We start from the raw sequence: 17,500 nt of genomic DNA on the forward strand, positions 1-17,500 counted from the left end.
GTCGTGGCCCCTTCGGTGCTTGGAGGAATAACATCCTTTGCTGTCGTGGCCCCTTCGGTGCTTGGAGGAATAACATCCTTTGCTGTCGTGGCCCCTTTGGTGCTTCGGGAGGAATAACATCCTTTGCTGTCGTGGCCCCTTCGGTGCTTGGAGGAATAACATCCTTTGCTGTCGTGGCCCCTTCGGTGCTTGGAGGAATAACATCCTTTGCTGTCGTGGCCCCTTCGGTGCTTGGAGGAATAACATCCTTTGCTGTCGTGGCCCCTTCGGTGCTTGGAGGAATAACATCCTTTGCTGTCGTGGCCCCTTCGGTGCTTGGAGGAATAACATCCTTTGCTGTCGTGGCCCCGTCGGTGCTTGGAGGAATAACATCCTTTGCTGTCGTGGCCCCTTCGGTGCTTGGAGGAATAACATCCTTTGCTGTCGTGGCCCCGTCGGTGCTTGGAGGAATAACATCCTTTGCTGTCGTGGCCCCTTCGGTGCTTGGAGGAATAACATCCTTTGCTGTCGTGGCCCCTTCGGTGCTTGGAGGAATAACATCCTTTGCTGTCGTGGCCCCTTCGGTGCTTGCTTGAATGTTGACTGGGAAATTTGGATTCTTTGTTCCATCAAGCCTCGTTTCTTCTTTTGTTTTGTTTTTATTGATGATTTCGCAGTGCCTTTTTTTTCATGAATATCGTTTCTATTCGTACATGGAATCTCCCCTTTTGTCATAAAAAACGTTTTGAAGTTTTTGTGGGTTCTGCGTTGGGCTTGTTGTGAAAATCTATATTCTGCTGTCGATTGGAAAGAAAATAATACGCCAGAATGTGTTGCTAGTATGAACATTATAAGTGCATTCCCAACGTGTTGTTCGTGGGGATTCATCTGTTGTCGAAGGGAATCTGGCACTCGTTTCTACCAGTTCAGTGCCAAAGAATTTTGTATTTAAAAAAGGGCTCTCCCCCTTGCCTTGGGGATTCGGGGCTAATAAATCACAAAAAATTCTAGCACAAAAGCTATGGGCGATACAGAAGGAAAGTAAACGTTTCTGTGAAGGAAAATGAGTGTAGATTCTACTTCTGGGCTTTTCCCCCAAAAAATTTGGTTGATTGTAGATAATTGTTCAGGCATGTAAAGTCAAGATAATAACTTTTGTGCAACAAAATAGTCTATTTCCAGCTCTACATAATGACATCTATGACACAGGTCAAGACTAATCAGTGAAACTAACAGACAGATTTTTTTTTTTTTTTTTTTTTTTTGGCCGATTCCTATAGTGAAACCATATGATAAGCCAACAGATTGTGGGCCTTCGTCTGAACACGGATCAGAATTCACTAGAAAAGCTCACCTCGTGTGAGCCAAAGCTTCAACACGTGTAATGAGAATTAGCCTATTTGGGGAGAACACTTGAGAATTCACATTATTTCGTAGCTAACAACATTGTGTTATCTCCACAGAAATGTCTTGAACAAACTCGGAAATGTTCACTGGTATTTGGAAACATCACTGTGGTGCGCTGGATAGCTGCAACCCATGCCTGCCTCCTTTGTCTTGTCATTTCTTCAACCTGCTTTCCTGCTTTAGTTTTCAACTTGGGAATAGTTCGATAAAAGCCAGGCCTTGTGGGTCCCGAATCAGTACGGTATCCTCGGCTTGTACAGCCGATAATGCAGCAAGTATCTGGCATCGCTCAGTATCGACTAGTGGAGACGATCGTTGTCAGCAAGGCAGAGCAAGGGAAGAAGTCGCGTGGGTTGACTGTGTTTACATTCGTCGCGACCGACAAAGTGGCGCCCGGTCCCACAATGCACCGCGCATGACGTCATTTTTTCAGGCCCTATAGGCGGCATCATGCCCACCTTATTTTCGCAATGTGAGGACAGTGGTGTTGCAGCGAAAATGGCAGAGGGGAAGAGTGTCGTTCGGGATGGAAGAAATTGATAGGAGTTAAAAAGGGATGGGGCTGGAAATGTAAATCTGAGAATCTGTAAATCAGAAGGAAAAATAACCGATTTCAATGTGACATGGAAATAATCAAGGATTTTATTTTATGAATGGATATAGGTGGGTATCAGAAGTAGTGCGCCAATACTGCACTTCCTATACGCACGTATTATTGGAAAAGAACAGATATATATCATGATTATTATTATCCCCCTTATTATACCCACATTTTGAAGGGCGAAAAAAGCAAAATCGTATGAACGTCAGAAATACTAAGGTAAAAGGGTACAAGAACAGTGACAATGGAAAGAGGAAACAGGAAGGAGTGTGGGTGATGCAAAGCAAAAGACGGGAGAGAGAGGGAGGGCAACAGGAAGTGAGTGAGACGAAAAACTGAGGGGAATGATCAAGTGTTGCCTGGAATAAAATGTAAATGGAAAGCTTGGAAGAAGTACAGAGAGGACACAGCAGTAGAGATAAGAAACAGTGTGCCGTCCTCCTCATTTCCAAATCGGTGAAAACTATTGAGTGGCAGCATAAAAGGCACAGAGAAAGTGTGTCAGTGTGGGTTGAAAAAATAGTTCAATGTTAGGAGAGAAGAAAACTGGGAACAGCGAAAAATGACAGGCAGCAGAAATGAAGGATTTGAAGCGTCGCTGAGTTTGGCAACTCTCAGTTCAAAAGACTATAGTTTGAGAAAATGTATTGAAGATGCGGCTGAAAGAATGAGTCAGAACAAGTCGAAACTGAATGAGGATAAAACTTAGCTGATCGCTATTGGTACCAAAGCGAACATTAACCCGGTCACTTAACCCCGCTGTTCATCTCTGGCTGTGACATACCATTCTCCAAGTCGTTTGGCTTCTACACTTGGATGAAACGCTCTCCATGGATGCACATGTCAAACGCTTGTGCCACACTCTATTCTGCCAGTTTCGTAGATTAGGCGAAATTCGCTCATTTCTTTCCCATTATTGCTGCCAACAAACTCACCGTTTCTTTCATACTATCTAAGTTAGACTAATGTAACTCTCAGCTGGTATCCCTGATAACAAACTGAATAATCTTCAACGCATTCAGAATAATAATAACAATAATAATTCATAACTTTTCTATGGCGCGATATCCAGTACTAATGCTGCTCAAAGCGCCTTATATCATCGAGCCAGATATAAACATAACATAAAACATTACAACAGCTCAATCCAATGCGTTCACAGAATGAATAAAAAAGCATGATCCAACAAACAATAGATATATCAAGTAAATAATGCTTAGATTAAAAAGAAACACATTCCTAAAAAACACACATTTTTTAGACACACACATACATACATGCAGCCCGACTCGTGCTTCGTGAAAAATAGGCCCGAGAATGCAGATTACAGGTCAGAACACTTCTCTGGCTTCCTATGAAGGCTAGAATCAAATACAAAAGTGATACGCCACACAGTCTGTCTCATCTTCTCCCTGTATTCTAGGATGCCACGCTCTCTTGACACCTCCATGACTACAGTTCCTCGGTTCTCCCTTGAGGTCTTTGGTGATTAAAATAAAATCTTTCTCTGTCTTTGGCTGCACTTTCTTGAACTCGTTACCTCTGTCACTGAGAAAAAAACCCCAGTGCTTTGCAACTTAAAAAATGATAAATAGATAAAGACGCACCTCTTTGAAATTCACCTATCCTGATGCATATGACAATGCGCGTGTATGTTCCCCCCCACCTGCTTTCTGTATATGTCGTTGCTGTGTTGTGTGGAACAGAGAGGGAGGATGGGACTGATCTTTAAAGAAACCAGCACGTCTTTTGTAGATGAGTATCTGAAGTGTACTGTGCTGACTGAATGGATGTTCAGTCTGTTGAAAGGATTGTTGGGTCACACACACAGATTGCACACACACACACACACACACGTACGCACTCACACACACATACACACAAACACACACGCGCTCACTCTCTCTCTCTCTCTCTCTCTCACACACACACACACACACAAACTACAACGAGCCGTAGTATGTTTAAAAAAATATTTAATGTTAGTAAACAGAATTTGAACAAACTTACAGTATCACAGTATTTCTGTTATTTTTGTTTCCGTTTGATAGTACATGCAACTGGAACTGTAGGACATTGAATAAATATTTGTATAAATTTAAGAAGAAAAAACAAAACAAAGAATTCCATGGGAAATTTGACACATCAAGGATTTCAGTCATTACAGAAGCCCCCAAAAGCTACAACATCGAAACAGTAAATTAAAAAAACCCCACTGAATTCTAAGGAAATTTTGACATACAAATATTTCAGGTTAGCCATTTCAGTGGGAAAAATCAACAACAATAAAAGCAACAACAATGGGGCGAGTTGTCGAGTCAGTATGTAACTACATGAACAATAAATATGATTAACCCAATTAATTTTAAACGACCAACATATACGTAAATGTACACTCCTTTCTTATGACTTTAACTTTCATTCAAGATAAAAAAAAAAGAAAAAAAAAAGAAAAGAAAGGTTTTTGTGTGTGTTTTTTAAAGAATACCGGTGAGTTTGTGAAACCGGGGAAGACTGAAGTGTATAATGTCGCCGTGATTGAATTGACCACAAAAAAAAAAAAAATCACCGAGAAGACTGTAAGGTCTGACATGTGGTTGTGATACGTCTGTACAGTGGCAAGTTTAAGTTTAAACTAAGACAGTTAATTAATTGTTTTCTGTTGTTTGTTTGTTTTTAACAAGAAAAAAAAAGAACTTGCAACGTCGACTCACTGTTAGCACCAATCATAATTACTTCATTTCCAAACCTAGATTAAAATTCAGATTGAACACTGCCATGTACAATACTGAAACAAATGCATGGGCAGGGTAAATCAACCATTAAACATAATAATAAGACTGTTTTTCATTGTGCGTGCCTGTATCGAATCAGCGTTGACAAAAATTACGCCTTGGAGTCTTACAAACCGCGTGGCATCCGTGTTCACATGATTCGCGTCTGCGTTTGTGGAGTGAATGACAACGTGTCAGTGAAAACCACGTCCATTCATTCTTCTGTTTAAAGTGTTTTTACTGGAGGTGATATTGGATGAAATCTGAGTTTCCATGAACGTACTTGTGTTGGCATTGCTCACGAAGGCAGCACCAAAGCGGCAGGTTACGATGTCCACTTCATCACATTAATAGTTACATTTATATCACCTTTTCCCTTTAGTGGTTGGTGTGAAGGTTGGGAATGAAGGGTTGGGTGGAGGATAGAAAAAAAACACAGTTAAGTAGGCCTGCGGGTTCACGAAGTGTTCGAGAAACGTCGTGATTAAGGCCGCATACCTTAGTGCTTGGATGCTAAAGACTAAAAAATGCTTTGTTTTATACATGGTATCGGACGTTATGAGCGACAGAAAACACAAACATGCTGTGAACATTTGTGAAATGACCCCGGTGTTTATCATGCCTCGCCCGAGTTTTTCTGCTCTCACCTGTTCTTCACATGTCTATAACTATGTCTCATCTCCCCTGAAAGGAGGAAAACCAGAAGTGTACACCGTGTTCTAAGAACAACCCCAGTGAACTATCAACCCGTGTCAGCGTGAAATTACCAGCTCACCGCGTGATTCTCCAAACAGGCGGACATAGAAACGGACCAGCTGGTGCATCCAACCTTTTTTCTGTGTGTAACCTGGGACATTTGTCACGCCCCGCGAACTCGGGTCGCGGATCACGTCCACATGGACTGATGCTCAGATAAATAATGAAGAGATCATCACCAGGCCTTTGTATGCGCCCAGCCCCTCTTTGTGCAAAATTTCATCCTAAAGTTGGAGGTGGACGTTTACCTCTCGAGGGACCCCTTTCCTTTCTTCAGAATTTCAACCATGCAGCACTGGCTGGTCGTTTATCCCAGCCAATGCATGATACTTCTCATCAAAAGAATGATATCATTAGGAAACTGCCGGAATGTGTTACGAATGAATGGTTGTTTCTGTACTTCCGTCTCCCCTCTCTCTCTCTCTGTGTCCTCTCTCTGTGTCTCCTTCATTTGTTCACCAGTCTTTATTTCTTATCTTTCTTTCTGTTTCCATCCCACCCAACCTCTCTCTCTCTCTCCCAAACGCACACGCGAGTACTGCAAATTGTGTGTGTGTGTGTGTGTGTGTGTGTGTGTGTACGGAAGAGTACGACAAAAATAACAATAACAGCAAGATATAAAAAACAAACAAACAAAAAAAAACAACCCAAAGTGAAGACATGATACAATTCACGGGCTATGGCAAAACTTCAAAACGTTCGGAACATACACACATCAGAACAGTGTGTGTTTGTGTGTGTATGTGCGTGCGTGCGTGTGTGTGTGTGTGTTTGCGTGCATATGTGTAAGTGACTGTATATGTGCGTGCGTGCGTGCATGCGTGTGTGTGTGTGTGTGTGTGTGTGTGTGTGTGTGTGTGTGTGTGTCCCTGTTGAACACACTTACGAGTTGTTGGAAACATTGTTCTTATTTCACCACCGACATGTCATTTGATGTTCCATATCCACGAATATGTCAATATTAAACCAAAAAAAACAAAACAAAACAAAACAAAAAAACCAAGGACAAAAACCTTGTAATAAAATCATGCAAATATTCAAACAAGCATGTACCAAATGTACACGTATAAATACATCGTGAACTTCCAAACAACAACAGAAATAAAATTACGAGGGCCTACTCCAGAAGTACACATATTCCAATAAAATCGTTGGACTATGCGCAGAGAATGAGAGCAAAATAAGCTGAAGGATGTTATCGTGTTTATACCTACACAGAGGATTGATTACGCACGTTAAAGATCCTGTATTCCATGTCAGTGTTCGGTGGGTTACAAAAACATTAACACACCCAGCATGCACACCTCCGATAACGGAATGTGGCTGTCTACATGGGGGAATAAACAAAACGATCATACACGTAAAATGTCTGTATGAGTGTGTGTGTGAATGTGTGTGTGCGTGCGTGCGTGACTGAAACCTGATTGAATGACACAGGAAACGATGAAGAGCGCCCATTGGCAGCCGTCAGTTCGCTCTACCCAGGATAAGCGCTACATAAATATCCATATCATCATCATCATCATCAAAAATAGAACAGACTATGTGAGATGGACTGTCTGTGAGGAAATGAATGGGGTTGATGATTGTGAGATAGACTGTGAAGAAAGGAATAGGGTTGATGATTGTGAGATAGACTGTGAGGAAAGGAATAGGGTTGATGATTGTGAGATAGACTGTGAAGAAAGGAATGGGGTTGATGATTGTGAGATAGACTGTGAAGAAAGGAATGGGGTTGATGATTGTGAGATAGACTGTCTGTGAGGAAAGGAATGGGGTTGATGATTGTGAGATAGACTGTCTGTGAGGAAAGGAGTAGGGTTGATAATTGTGAGATAGACTGTCTGTGAGGAAATGATTAGGGTTGATGATTGTGAGATGGACTGTCTGTGAGGTAAGGAATGGGGTTGATGATTGTGAGATAGACTGTCTGTGAGGAAAGGAATGGGGTTGATGATTGTGAGATAGACTGTGAGGAAAGGAATGGGGTTGATGATTGTGAGATAGACTGTGAGGAAAGGAATGGGGTTGATGATTGTGAGATAGACTGAGGAAAGGAATGGGGTTGATGATTGTGAGATAGTCTGTGAGGAAATGAATAGGGTTGATAATTGTGAGATAGACTGAGGAAAGGAATGGGGTTGATAATTGTGAGATAGACTGAGGAATGTAATGGGGTTGATAATTGTGAGATAGACTGAGGAATGTAATGGGGTTGATAATTGTGAGATAGACTGAGGAAAGGAATGGGGTTGATAATTGTGAGATAGACTGAGGAAAGTAATGGGGTTGATGATTGTGGAAGTCTGGGTGAAATAATCAGTCAGGGGAAGGTCCGAAGAACTAAAAACGCAAAGATGCAAGTTTAATAATATGTTTTTTGAATTTTCTTCTCTTTTTTGGGGGGGAGTGTAAAATAATATAAACATCACAAGACCGCGCCCGTGCACACACACACACACACACACACACACAAAACAAACAAAACAACAACAACAAAACACACACACACATAACACACACATATACAAACGTCCGTGTGTGCGAAGACATCCTCTCTCTGTCTCTCTCTCTCTCTCTCTCTCTGTCTCACACACACACACACACACACAGAGTAATATACAGTATGATATATATATATATATATATTACAGATTTACAGGTACATATAATGTATGATTATCATGATGCAAACAAAGATGTTTACAACAGTGACAACAATAAAAAGAAAGACGAGGACGACGTTGATAAACCTTCAGTGCGGTTTTTGAAAACGAACTCCCCCCCCCCCTCCTATCCCTACCCCGCCCCCCCTGCCCAACCAAAAAACACAAAACATCCCTCCCATCCCCACATCCACCCATTAAAAAAAAAAAAAAAACTCATGGAACGATAATGATGTATTTGTATTTGTGTTTCTTTCTGTCACAACAGATTTTTGTGTGTGAAATTCGGGCTGCTCTCCCCTGGGAGAGCGCGTCGCTATACTACAGCGCTACCCTTTTTTTTCTTTCTTTTTTTTTTTTCCCTGCGTGCAGTTTCATTTGTTTTTCCTATCGAATGGATTTTGTGCACAGAATTTTGCCAGGAACAACCCTTCTGGACATGATAACACCAACAACAAAAACGAAAGATTCATTTCTATACTCCAAACCAAGAGGTGTGAGGGTCATGTCAACAAGGCCTTGGTGGAGTCCGTGCAGGACACCTGACTGCTGTTGGTCTGCAGGGTGGGGCGGAACCTCTCCCCTGCCGGGATACCTCCCCCTCCCACCTCCCCACCACGCCTCTCGTCCATCTCAAAGTCCATGTCCACGTCGATCATGACGTCCCCTTCGTCCCTGTCGGAGGTCAGCGTGTAGTCCCTGCCCCGAACGCCGCGCGGAGGGGGCGGAGTCTTCTCGAAGGCCGCGTCGTCCAGAGAGATGTCCTTCTCCCCGCTGGGGCGCCGGCTGGCGTCGCTCTTGCCGCCCAGCGACAGGCTGCTCACCTGCACGTCCTGGGCAGGCGGCGCGGCGGGGTCTTCTCCGGGTCGGCACCGGCCCACCGCCCACTGCCTGAGCCGGAAGAGGAGGTAGAGGAGAGTGTGGACGACGGGGGTGCCCACACAGTCCACGGCCAGAATCACCAGCGTGGCGCGCCCGGGCCGGCCCGTGTAGTCCAGCAAGGAGTAGATGTAGGGATCACCTTTGTCATTGGTGCCGTCGGCCGCCCAGAAGACGAGCGAGAAGAGCACGTAGAGGCTGACGAAGCCGAAGCTGTAGACGAAGTGGTGGATTCTGACTGGCGCCCTGGACAGAAGGACGTCGGCCAGCACGAAGAGCGCGTTGAGCAGGTGAGAGTTGATGCTTCTCACGCTCTCTGGCTTGTCTGCGACACGAGGGCTATTCTTTGTTGTCATCGATGTCGTCATCATCATCATCATAATCATCAATATCATCATCATCCATCATCATGATCATCGTCAATGTCTTCGTCATCACATAAACATCATAACCGTTCCAGTGTCGTCTTTTTCAGCGCATTCATTATCAGTTACCTTCATCATCATCACCATCATCATCATTATCTTTTCTGTCCCCGCCCCTTCTCCAGACATGTATGTACAATCTTTGAAATCCAGTGTGAAGGCCCACCTTTCCCCCTCCTGCTTGATTCTCAACACCTCATCCCTTTCCAGTATGAACTAAAATGACTATTAGCGACTGAGTGAGTTTTGAGTTTCCTAAGTTGTTGGTAGTATTTTCGATTGTGTACTATTTACGATTGTGCGCTATGACGTGTGTGTGTGTGTGTGTGTGTGTGTGTGGGTGGGTGTGTGTGGGGGGAGGGGGGTGAACAATTTTTCATTATGCTTGGTATCTTGTGTTCAATTTTTCCTTTTTGATATTTACATAGAGAGAGAGAGAGAGAGAGAGAGAGAGTAATCCTGAGGAGGATGCAGAGAAGGAAAAGGAAGGAGGAGGAGGAGGAAGAAGAGGAGTAGTAGGAGGAGGTTGTGTACGTGTCTCTGTGCTTGCCTGTGTATGTCTGTCTGTCTGTGCAGGTGTGTGTGTGTGTGTGTGTGTGCGCGCGCGCGCGCGCGCACGCGCGAACTCACTAGGATCATAGAGGACATTCCAGTAGAGACCAGTGACGATGATTCCAGTGGTTGAGGACACACTCTGCAGAACCCATTGGGCCTTGAACAAAACCGACATCTCTGGAAACACAGTATGGATCACACGTAACTCAAACGTTATCTGTCAACACATAAGAAGGGAGCTGGGCAGAAGTAGTGGTGGTATTTAAAAGCAGTAGGCTCGTGGCAGCAGCAACAGCAGCAGAAGCACCGATAGTGGCTGTAATAATGGTGGTGATGCAACATCAGTGGTAGTAGCAGTAATATATATATATATATATATATATATATATATATATATATATGATAGTCAGTCGTGTCCGACTATGACCATCAGAACAGCAGAGGAGGCAACTGCTGTTCCGACTATTTGGGCTAGAATTTGATTATAGTGGAGAGTGTCTTGCCCAAGTACATCCCCACTCTCTTGGCCAAGCGGGTTATAATAGTACTACAAGTATTAGGTGCAGAAGTAGCACCAGTAGCAGCATTATAAGACACACAGACAGAGCAACATATACAAAGACAGAAGAGAGAGGGGGGGGGGGGGGGGGTCAAGCGTGTGAGTGATGGAGAGAGGGAGAGAGAGATTGTGTGCAAAGGAATGAGTGAGTGAGTGAGAGAGAGGGAGAGGAGAAATGGAGAGAGGGGGATTAACCCAAGGACAGAGGGGAGGGGACCAGACAGAGACAAAGAGATGGACTTTCAGTTTCAGTAGCTCAAGGAGGCGTCACTGCGTTCGAATAAATCCATATACGCTACACCACATCTGCCAAGCAGATGCCTGACCAGCAGCGTAACCCAACGCGCTTAGTCAGGCCTTGAGAAAAAAAATGATAATAATTAAAAAAAAAAAAAATTACAAATAAATAAATAAAATGATAATAATAAAAATAAAATAAAATAAAAAGAAAAGAGTAAATAAATAAATAAATAATAGATAAATACATTTTTTAAAAAAAGAACTACTACTATAATAATATTTACAAGGCGCAAAAACTTGACGAAGTCAACTTAAGCGGAAAAAAAGAAAAAAAAAGAAACAGGGAAAAGGGGAGACGGGGAGACAATGACAAAGGGAAGGGAGAGGAGTGTGCGCTAATTCAGCAGGGGGGGCGGGACAACAACACCAACAAACAAACAAACAAGAAAACGTCACGGCATATTTTAACTAAAACAATCAAATGCAAGACGCAATGATTAGTCCATTGTTAAACGTAAATCTGACTTTGAAAAAAAAAAAAAATGGAGTCAGGAAAGAGATTTAAAAAAAGATGAAATGCACTGCAAACACTTCCTTGTTCGGAACGGGCAGACACAGGGATGGGTACATATGTTAATTCCATGCATCCTGCTCCACAGCACGATTGAATTTCAATAAATCATTCATGCAGAACACACGTTTTCAAGGCCACGCTTGACCTCTACTGAATTAAAATGCGACCTAAGCACGCGTCGCTTCTTTGAGAGCGCTGCCCTCCCCCCCAAACACCCCCACCCCCACTCCGCCCTCCTCTCTCTCTCTCTCTCTCCACCCCCTCCCCTCCCCACGATGCCGTTTCTCTGCCTCCCTCTGCACACACACACACACACACATTGTATTGTATTACTCTTTTGTCACAGCAGATTTCTCTGTGTGGAATCCATACCGCTCTCCCCGGGAAGAGCGCGTCGCTTCTCTGAGAACACACCCACCACCACCACCACCCGCCCCCTCACTGAACTGAAACTCACCACAACACTGAAACTCACAACACTGAAACTGAAACTCACCACAACACGTAAACTCACCGCAACACTGTAACTCACCACAACACGTAAACTCACCACAACACTGTAACTCACAACTGTAACTCACAACAACACTAACTCACAACAACACTGAAACTCACACACCACACTGTGACTCACCACAACACTGTAACTCACAACAACACTGTAACTCACAACTGTAACTCACAACAACACTAACTCACAACAACACTGAAACTGTGACTCACCACAACACTGTAACTCACAACAACACTGTAACTCACAACAACACTGAAACTGAAACTCACCACAGCACTGTAACTCACCACAACACTGTAACTCACCACAGCACTCTTCCTCCCGCTTCTGCCCCGCCCCGTCCCCCAGCTGCGCGGACCGACCGTTGGCCCGTCTCTGGCGGAAGACGTAGCTCCAGGCGTTGAAGGTGGTGAGGAGGAAGCGAGCCGTGAGCGAGAAGTAGGACCAGTAGGTCAGCCAGATGAAGATCTTCTCCTTGGAGGAGCTCGTGAAGCCCGTGTAGATGGCCATGGTGAAGGTGTGCACGCTGATGCAGCTCATGACGATGGCGTAGGGGAGAGGAGACGCGAAGAGCTGTGACGGAGGTCAGAGAGTGGAGGGGGAGAGTCAGACTGAACGAATCGTTAAGTTCGTTAATTAAGTTAGTTAGTTAGCTAGATAGATAGCTAGTTACCTGTAGCTGACTAACTCACTTAGTTTCTAGCAGCAGTAGCAATGGTGATGGTGGTGGTGGTTGGTAGTAGTAGTGGCAGTAGTGGTGATGGTAGATGTGGTGGTGGTGTTATTATCATCTTTATCATTATTATTACAATTATCATTAAAATTATCATCATCATAGTAGTAGTGGTGATGGTGGTAGTGGTAGTAGTGGTGGTGATGGTGGTAGTGGTAGAGGTATTAGCGGTGGTGGTGTTATTATCATCATTATAATTATTGAAATTATCATTATATATAACCGAACGCTGTGCCGCCTCCATGAGTGAGTGAACTGAACTGACAATGGTGCCGACAGCTGCACGGCGCAATCACCGTTCCCGGCTTTATGTTTTTGTCTGCCATTTCCTGTTTCAACGCCCCCACAATGACAGCTTGCTTCGCTTAGAGTGGGTTCGTATCTGCGAGAGGGAGGAATGTGTGTGTGTGTGTGTGTGTGTGTCTGTCTGTCTGTCTGTTAGTGTGTGTGTGTGTGTGTGTGTGTTTGTGTGTGTATGTATGTGTGTGTGTTTGTGTGTGTATGTATGTGTGTGTGTGATTGTGTGTGTATATATGTGTGTGTGTGTGTCTGTGATTGTGTGTGTGTGTGTGTGTGTGTTTTATTCTTCAGTGTTGTTGATACTACATAATCATCATCATCATCATTGTTACTGTTACCATAGTCATCGTTACCATCACCATCATCATTCAGTGTTTTTATCGTCACTGTCACACCACCATCGTCATCGGAAGCAGTAAGAGCAGCAAGAACAACAGTTGCAGAACCACGGGGTTCCCCAAAGAGAAGTTGCACAGCTTTCTGCTCGAGTGGGTTGGTATCTGCGAGAGGGAGGAATGTGTGTGTGTCTGTGAGTGTGTGTGTGTGTCTGTGAGTGTGTGTGTGTGATTGTGTGTGTGTGTGTCTGTGAGTGTGTGTGTGTGTCTGTGAGTGTGTGTGTGATTGTGTGTGTGTCTGTGATTGTGTGTGTGTGTCTGTGATTGTGTATGTATATATATATATATATGTGTGTGTGTGTTTGTGTGTTTTTATTCTTCAGTGTTGTTGATACTACATAATCATCATCATCATCATTGTTACTGTTACCATAGTCATCGTTACCATCACCATCATCATTCAGTGTTTTTATCGTCACTGTCACACCACCATCGTCATCGGAAGCAGTAAGAGCAGCAAGAACAACAGTTGCAGAACCACGGGGTTCCCCAAAGAGAAGCTGCACAGCTTTCTGCTCGGGGGCGTGGTGAAATGATGCCACTTAAGTTTGGAACAACCAGCGGTGCGTGCAGTCACTATGATTGTAAGAACCACTCGTGACTGGAGGTGCTTTCTTTGCACGTGCATTTTTCATGATAATTATTTTACAAAGAAAAAACAACACCGTCACTACCGTTTGAAATTTTCTGTTTCATGTTCAGTTTTCAAAATTGTATTGTATTGTATCGTATTGTATTGTATTGTATTGTAATACACTTATTTGTCACCACGGATTTCTCTATGTGAAATTCGGGCTGCTCTCCCCAGGGACATCATGTCGCTACACTGAGAGCGCCACCCATTTTTTTTCCCTGTTTTTTTGTTTGTTTTTGGTGTGTTTTGTTGTTGTTGTTGTTGTGTGTGTGGGTTCTTTTGTTTTTGGTTTTTTTTGTTTTGTTTTGCTTTGTTTTTGTTTTTTTGCCTGCAATTTTATTTGTTTTCCTATCGAATTGGATTTTGCGACAGAATTTTGTTAGTGATAATCCTTTTGTTGCCGTGGGTTCTTTTACGTGCGCTGAGTGCATGCTGCACACGGGACCTTGGTTTATCATCTCATCCGAATGACTAGCGTCCAGACCACCACTCAAGGCCTAGTGGAGGGGGAGAAAATATCGGCAACTATGGGATTTGAATCCGTGCACTCGAATTCTCTTGCTTCCTATGCGGACGCATTACCTCCAGGCCAACACTCCACAAATTTTGTGAGGAAAAAAAGAGCAGATGCCTGATCTTGGCATCAACCCAACGCACAGATCATGCCCTGAGTACCACTGAATAACTGTTGACTGGGCTGAAACAGGTCATGCCCCGAGTACCACTGAATAACTGTTGACTGGGATCAAACAGACCATGCCCTGAGTACCGCTGAATAACTGCTGACTGGGCTCAAACAGATCATGCCCTGAGTACCACTGAATAACTGTTGACTGGGCTGAATCAGATCATGCCTTGAGTACCACTGAATAACTGCTGACTGGGCTCAAACAGATCATGCCCTGAGTACCACTGAATAACTGTTGACTGGGTTCAAACAGATCATGCCCTGAGTACCACTGAATAACTGTTGACTGGGTTCAAACAGATCATGCCCTGAGTACCACTGAATAACTGTTGACTGGGCTGAAACAGGTCATGCCCTGAGTACCACTGAATAACTGCTGACTGGGCTGAATCAGATCATGCCTTGAGTACCACTGAATAACTGTTGACTGGGCTGAAACAGGTCATACCCCGAGTAACACTGAATAACTGTTGACTGGGCTCAAACAGATTTTGTTTTTAAACACATTGTTCAAGCTGTTCCTGGTGTACATGTGCCTGAAATCAGCCGTTCATGTCTTCAATGAGATGCCAGCAGTGGTAGACCCTGAGAGGCCAGCAGTGGTAGACCCTGAGAGGCCACCAGTGGCAGACTATGAGAGACCAGCAGTGGCAGACCATGCAGTCTGTATAATTCTAATCATATCTCGATTTCTTTTTTAAAACACGCCTGCTTTCAGTTTCAAGCCCGTAATGAAGTGGTCAGTCATGAACGTTTTGTGCCTTGTTGTTTTGCTTTACAGAGTCGATTTGATGACGGCACACGTGGAACACTAAATACACGACAGCTGTATAATGGATGAGGTCAGTCATTAACTTTTTTGTGACTAGTCTGTGATAAAACTGTGAGAGGACAATAAATTAGCCTCTCATATCCAGCAGGAATGTCTGTTACCGACCGTGCTGAACTGAGTGGAAGGGCTAGGTTATCTCCCTTCGACCACTTCGGCTTATACCTCTGAACTATCGGGGTCCCAAGTTGAATAATGTCTTGGAATGTCCAGAACTAAATAATGAGGGGTTGTGAGCGTCCTTTGTTAATTTTCCCGCCATTAGAAGTGTAGGAATATCTTTCTTTATTCTTGTATACCAACCTAATTTGGCCTAGTTGGTAAAAAAAATTTAAAATATTTTTTTTGCTTTGGGTTAGAGTTTCAGAAAATATTATTCTTATTTTGTGAATAATCGTATTGTTGGGGCTTAATCTGAGGGTATACTACAGTGTGTTGAGGAAGGATGAAAATAGTACCTTGGCTCCAACCACTGGAGAGACGACATCACAGAGCAAGCAGGTGCTTTGTGGAAGGGGAGAGACTGGGTGACTTAGGTTCACCGGCAGAATGTGTGTGTCAGGCTGACAGGCAGCGGGCACAAGTGCCTGTGGGAACATCTTAGTCCTGAGTTGTTGTTTTTTTGGGGGGGGGGTTGTTTTTTTTTTTATATTGGTTTTTTTTTTTTTTTTTTTGGGGGGGGGGGGAAGCGAGGGAGGAGGAGGGGAGTGTCACAACCCGTAAGGGGTTGCCCATGAACCCCCACCCCTTCCCAGACTAGCTAACGTCCCGACAACACAAACACAGAGACACAGAAGAGTTCAGCTCGTTGCTTTACTGTGGTGATGCAAAAAAATAAATAAATACCCGCCACAAAACAAGGCATTACAAACCAAAAATTAACCTTTGTCTAAACACAGCACAATTCTACAAGTTACAGTCAACTGCAGCAGTACTGCTCAACCCCGCTGCCAGAGTACAAAACTCGTGCTGACAGCTGAAAACGGACAAAACTTGTAGCTTGATGGCTGCAGCTGGTCGGCAAGAGGGACAGTGGGAAGGTGGGAAAGGGGTAGACGGAAGTATGGAGTGGGGGTGGGAGCGGGAACGGGAGTGAGGAAGTTTCCAGGCTTGTGTTCTGGGGACCCGTCGAAGGCAGCGGCACGGAGGGGAAGAAACACCGGAAAAACCTGTCACCAGGCACGTCACTGGCCCAGAGTGAAACAGACTAATACAGAAGAAGGGGTGACAAAGGGAAACGCCCCCACTACTTCATCGACGGCGCCCTACAGCACGTACGCTGAACTCGCTCAGAGTTAAAAAAAAAAAAAAAAAAAAAAAAAAAAACAACGTTCAGGAGAAGGGACATGCCACATGTGCAAAAGCACGAAGGAGAGAGGGAGGTGAAGGAGAGGGATGGAAAGAGGGGGGAGAAGGGAGAAAGAGAAGAAGGGGGAGAGAGGAGGAGAAGGGAGAGGGGGGGAGGGGGGGGGAAGAAGGGAGAGAGAAAGGGGGAAAAGGGAAGGAAAAAAAAAATGCAGACAGGCATGTACGCAGATCGCCCACGAGCCGTGACAGGGGGTTGTTTTTGTTTAAGTTTCGGTATGAAAATGAATAAAGAATTGAATGGAGAACTGGGCGTGAGTGTGGTACGAGTCTACATGGGTGCATTGTCGACACGACAACCCTTCACCACGTCGTCCCCACTACAATACAGTATAGTAGCTGTTTTGTTTCAGCCGTTTGATAAGAGCATGCCTGGGACACTATATACACGACAGCTGTATAGTGGAAGAAGTCACTGAGTCATTCATGTTTTTTGTGAAGTCTGTGATGATACAGTACACTGAGTTGCTAATGTTGTTTTGCGGTTTCAGTCGTTTGATGATGACAGCATACATTGGGACACTATATACACGACAGCTGTGCAGGAGGTAGGCAGGATCAGTCCGGGTAAAGTTCATCGAGTGGACTGAGAGAATCGAGCGGACACACTGCTCGGGGGTCACGTCT

The 17,500-nt window shown here is 44.2% G+C and overlaps 2 protein-coding genes and 1 long non-coding RNA gene across 7 annotated transcripts in view; 2 read left to right on the plus strand and 1 right to left on the minus strand.

Annotated features, from left to right (window-relative positions):
- LOC143282324 (uncharacterized) overlaps window positions 1-89 on the plus strand; it is an 11,263-nt gene extending 11,174 nt beyond the window's left edge. The window contains exon 7 of the mRNA XM_076587928.1: window positions 1-89. This exon is cut by the window's left edge and continues 170 nt beyond it. The gene's annotated coding sequence lies outside the window, so the exon portion shown is untranslated.
- A 3,863-nt stretch (window positions 90-3,952) lies between these two features.
- LOC143281881 (uncharacterized) lies at window positions 3,953-7,986 on the plus strand. The gene is made up of 2 exons (XR_013055191.1): window positions 3,953-7,411; window positions 7,533-7,986. It is a non-coding gene; the product is annotated as an uncharacterized LOC143281881 (long non-coding RNA).
- A 368-nt stretch (window positions 7,987-8,354) lies between these two features.
- LOC143281880 (uncharacterized) overlaps window positions 8,355-17,500 on the minus strand; it is a 22,960-nt gene continuing 13,814 nt past the window's right edge. For 3 of the 5 annotated variants that reach the window (XM_076587153.1, XM_076587154.1, XM_076587151.1), the window contains exons 3-5: window positions 12,217-12,502; window positions 10,118-10,219; window positions 8,355-9,387 (exon numbers count right to left, since the gene is read on the minus strand). In XM_076587153.1, coding sequence (XP_076443268.1) covers window positions 8,687-9,387; window positions 10,118-10,219; window positions 12,217-12,502 — 1,089 coding nt within the window. In that variant the 3' untranslated portion in view covers window positions 8,355-8,686. The remainder of the gene's footprint in view (window positions 9,388-10,117; window positions 10,220-12,216; window positions 12,503-17,500) is intronic. The other 2 variants (XM_076587150.1, XM_076587155.1) reach the window with 2 other exon arrangements.

The sequence above is a fragment of the Babylonia areolata genome, chromosome 5, assembly GCF_041734735.1.
Source record: "Babylonia areolata isolate BAREFJ2019XMU chromosome 5, ASM4173473v1, whole genome shotgun sequence".
In the NCBI taxonomy this organism is placed as follows: domain Eukaryota; kingdom Metazoa; phylum Mollusca; class Gastropoda; order Neogastropoda; family Buccinidae; genus Babylonia; species Babylonia areolata.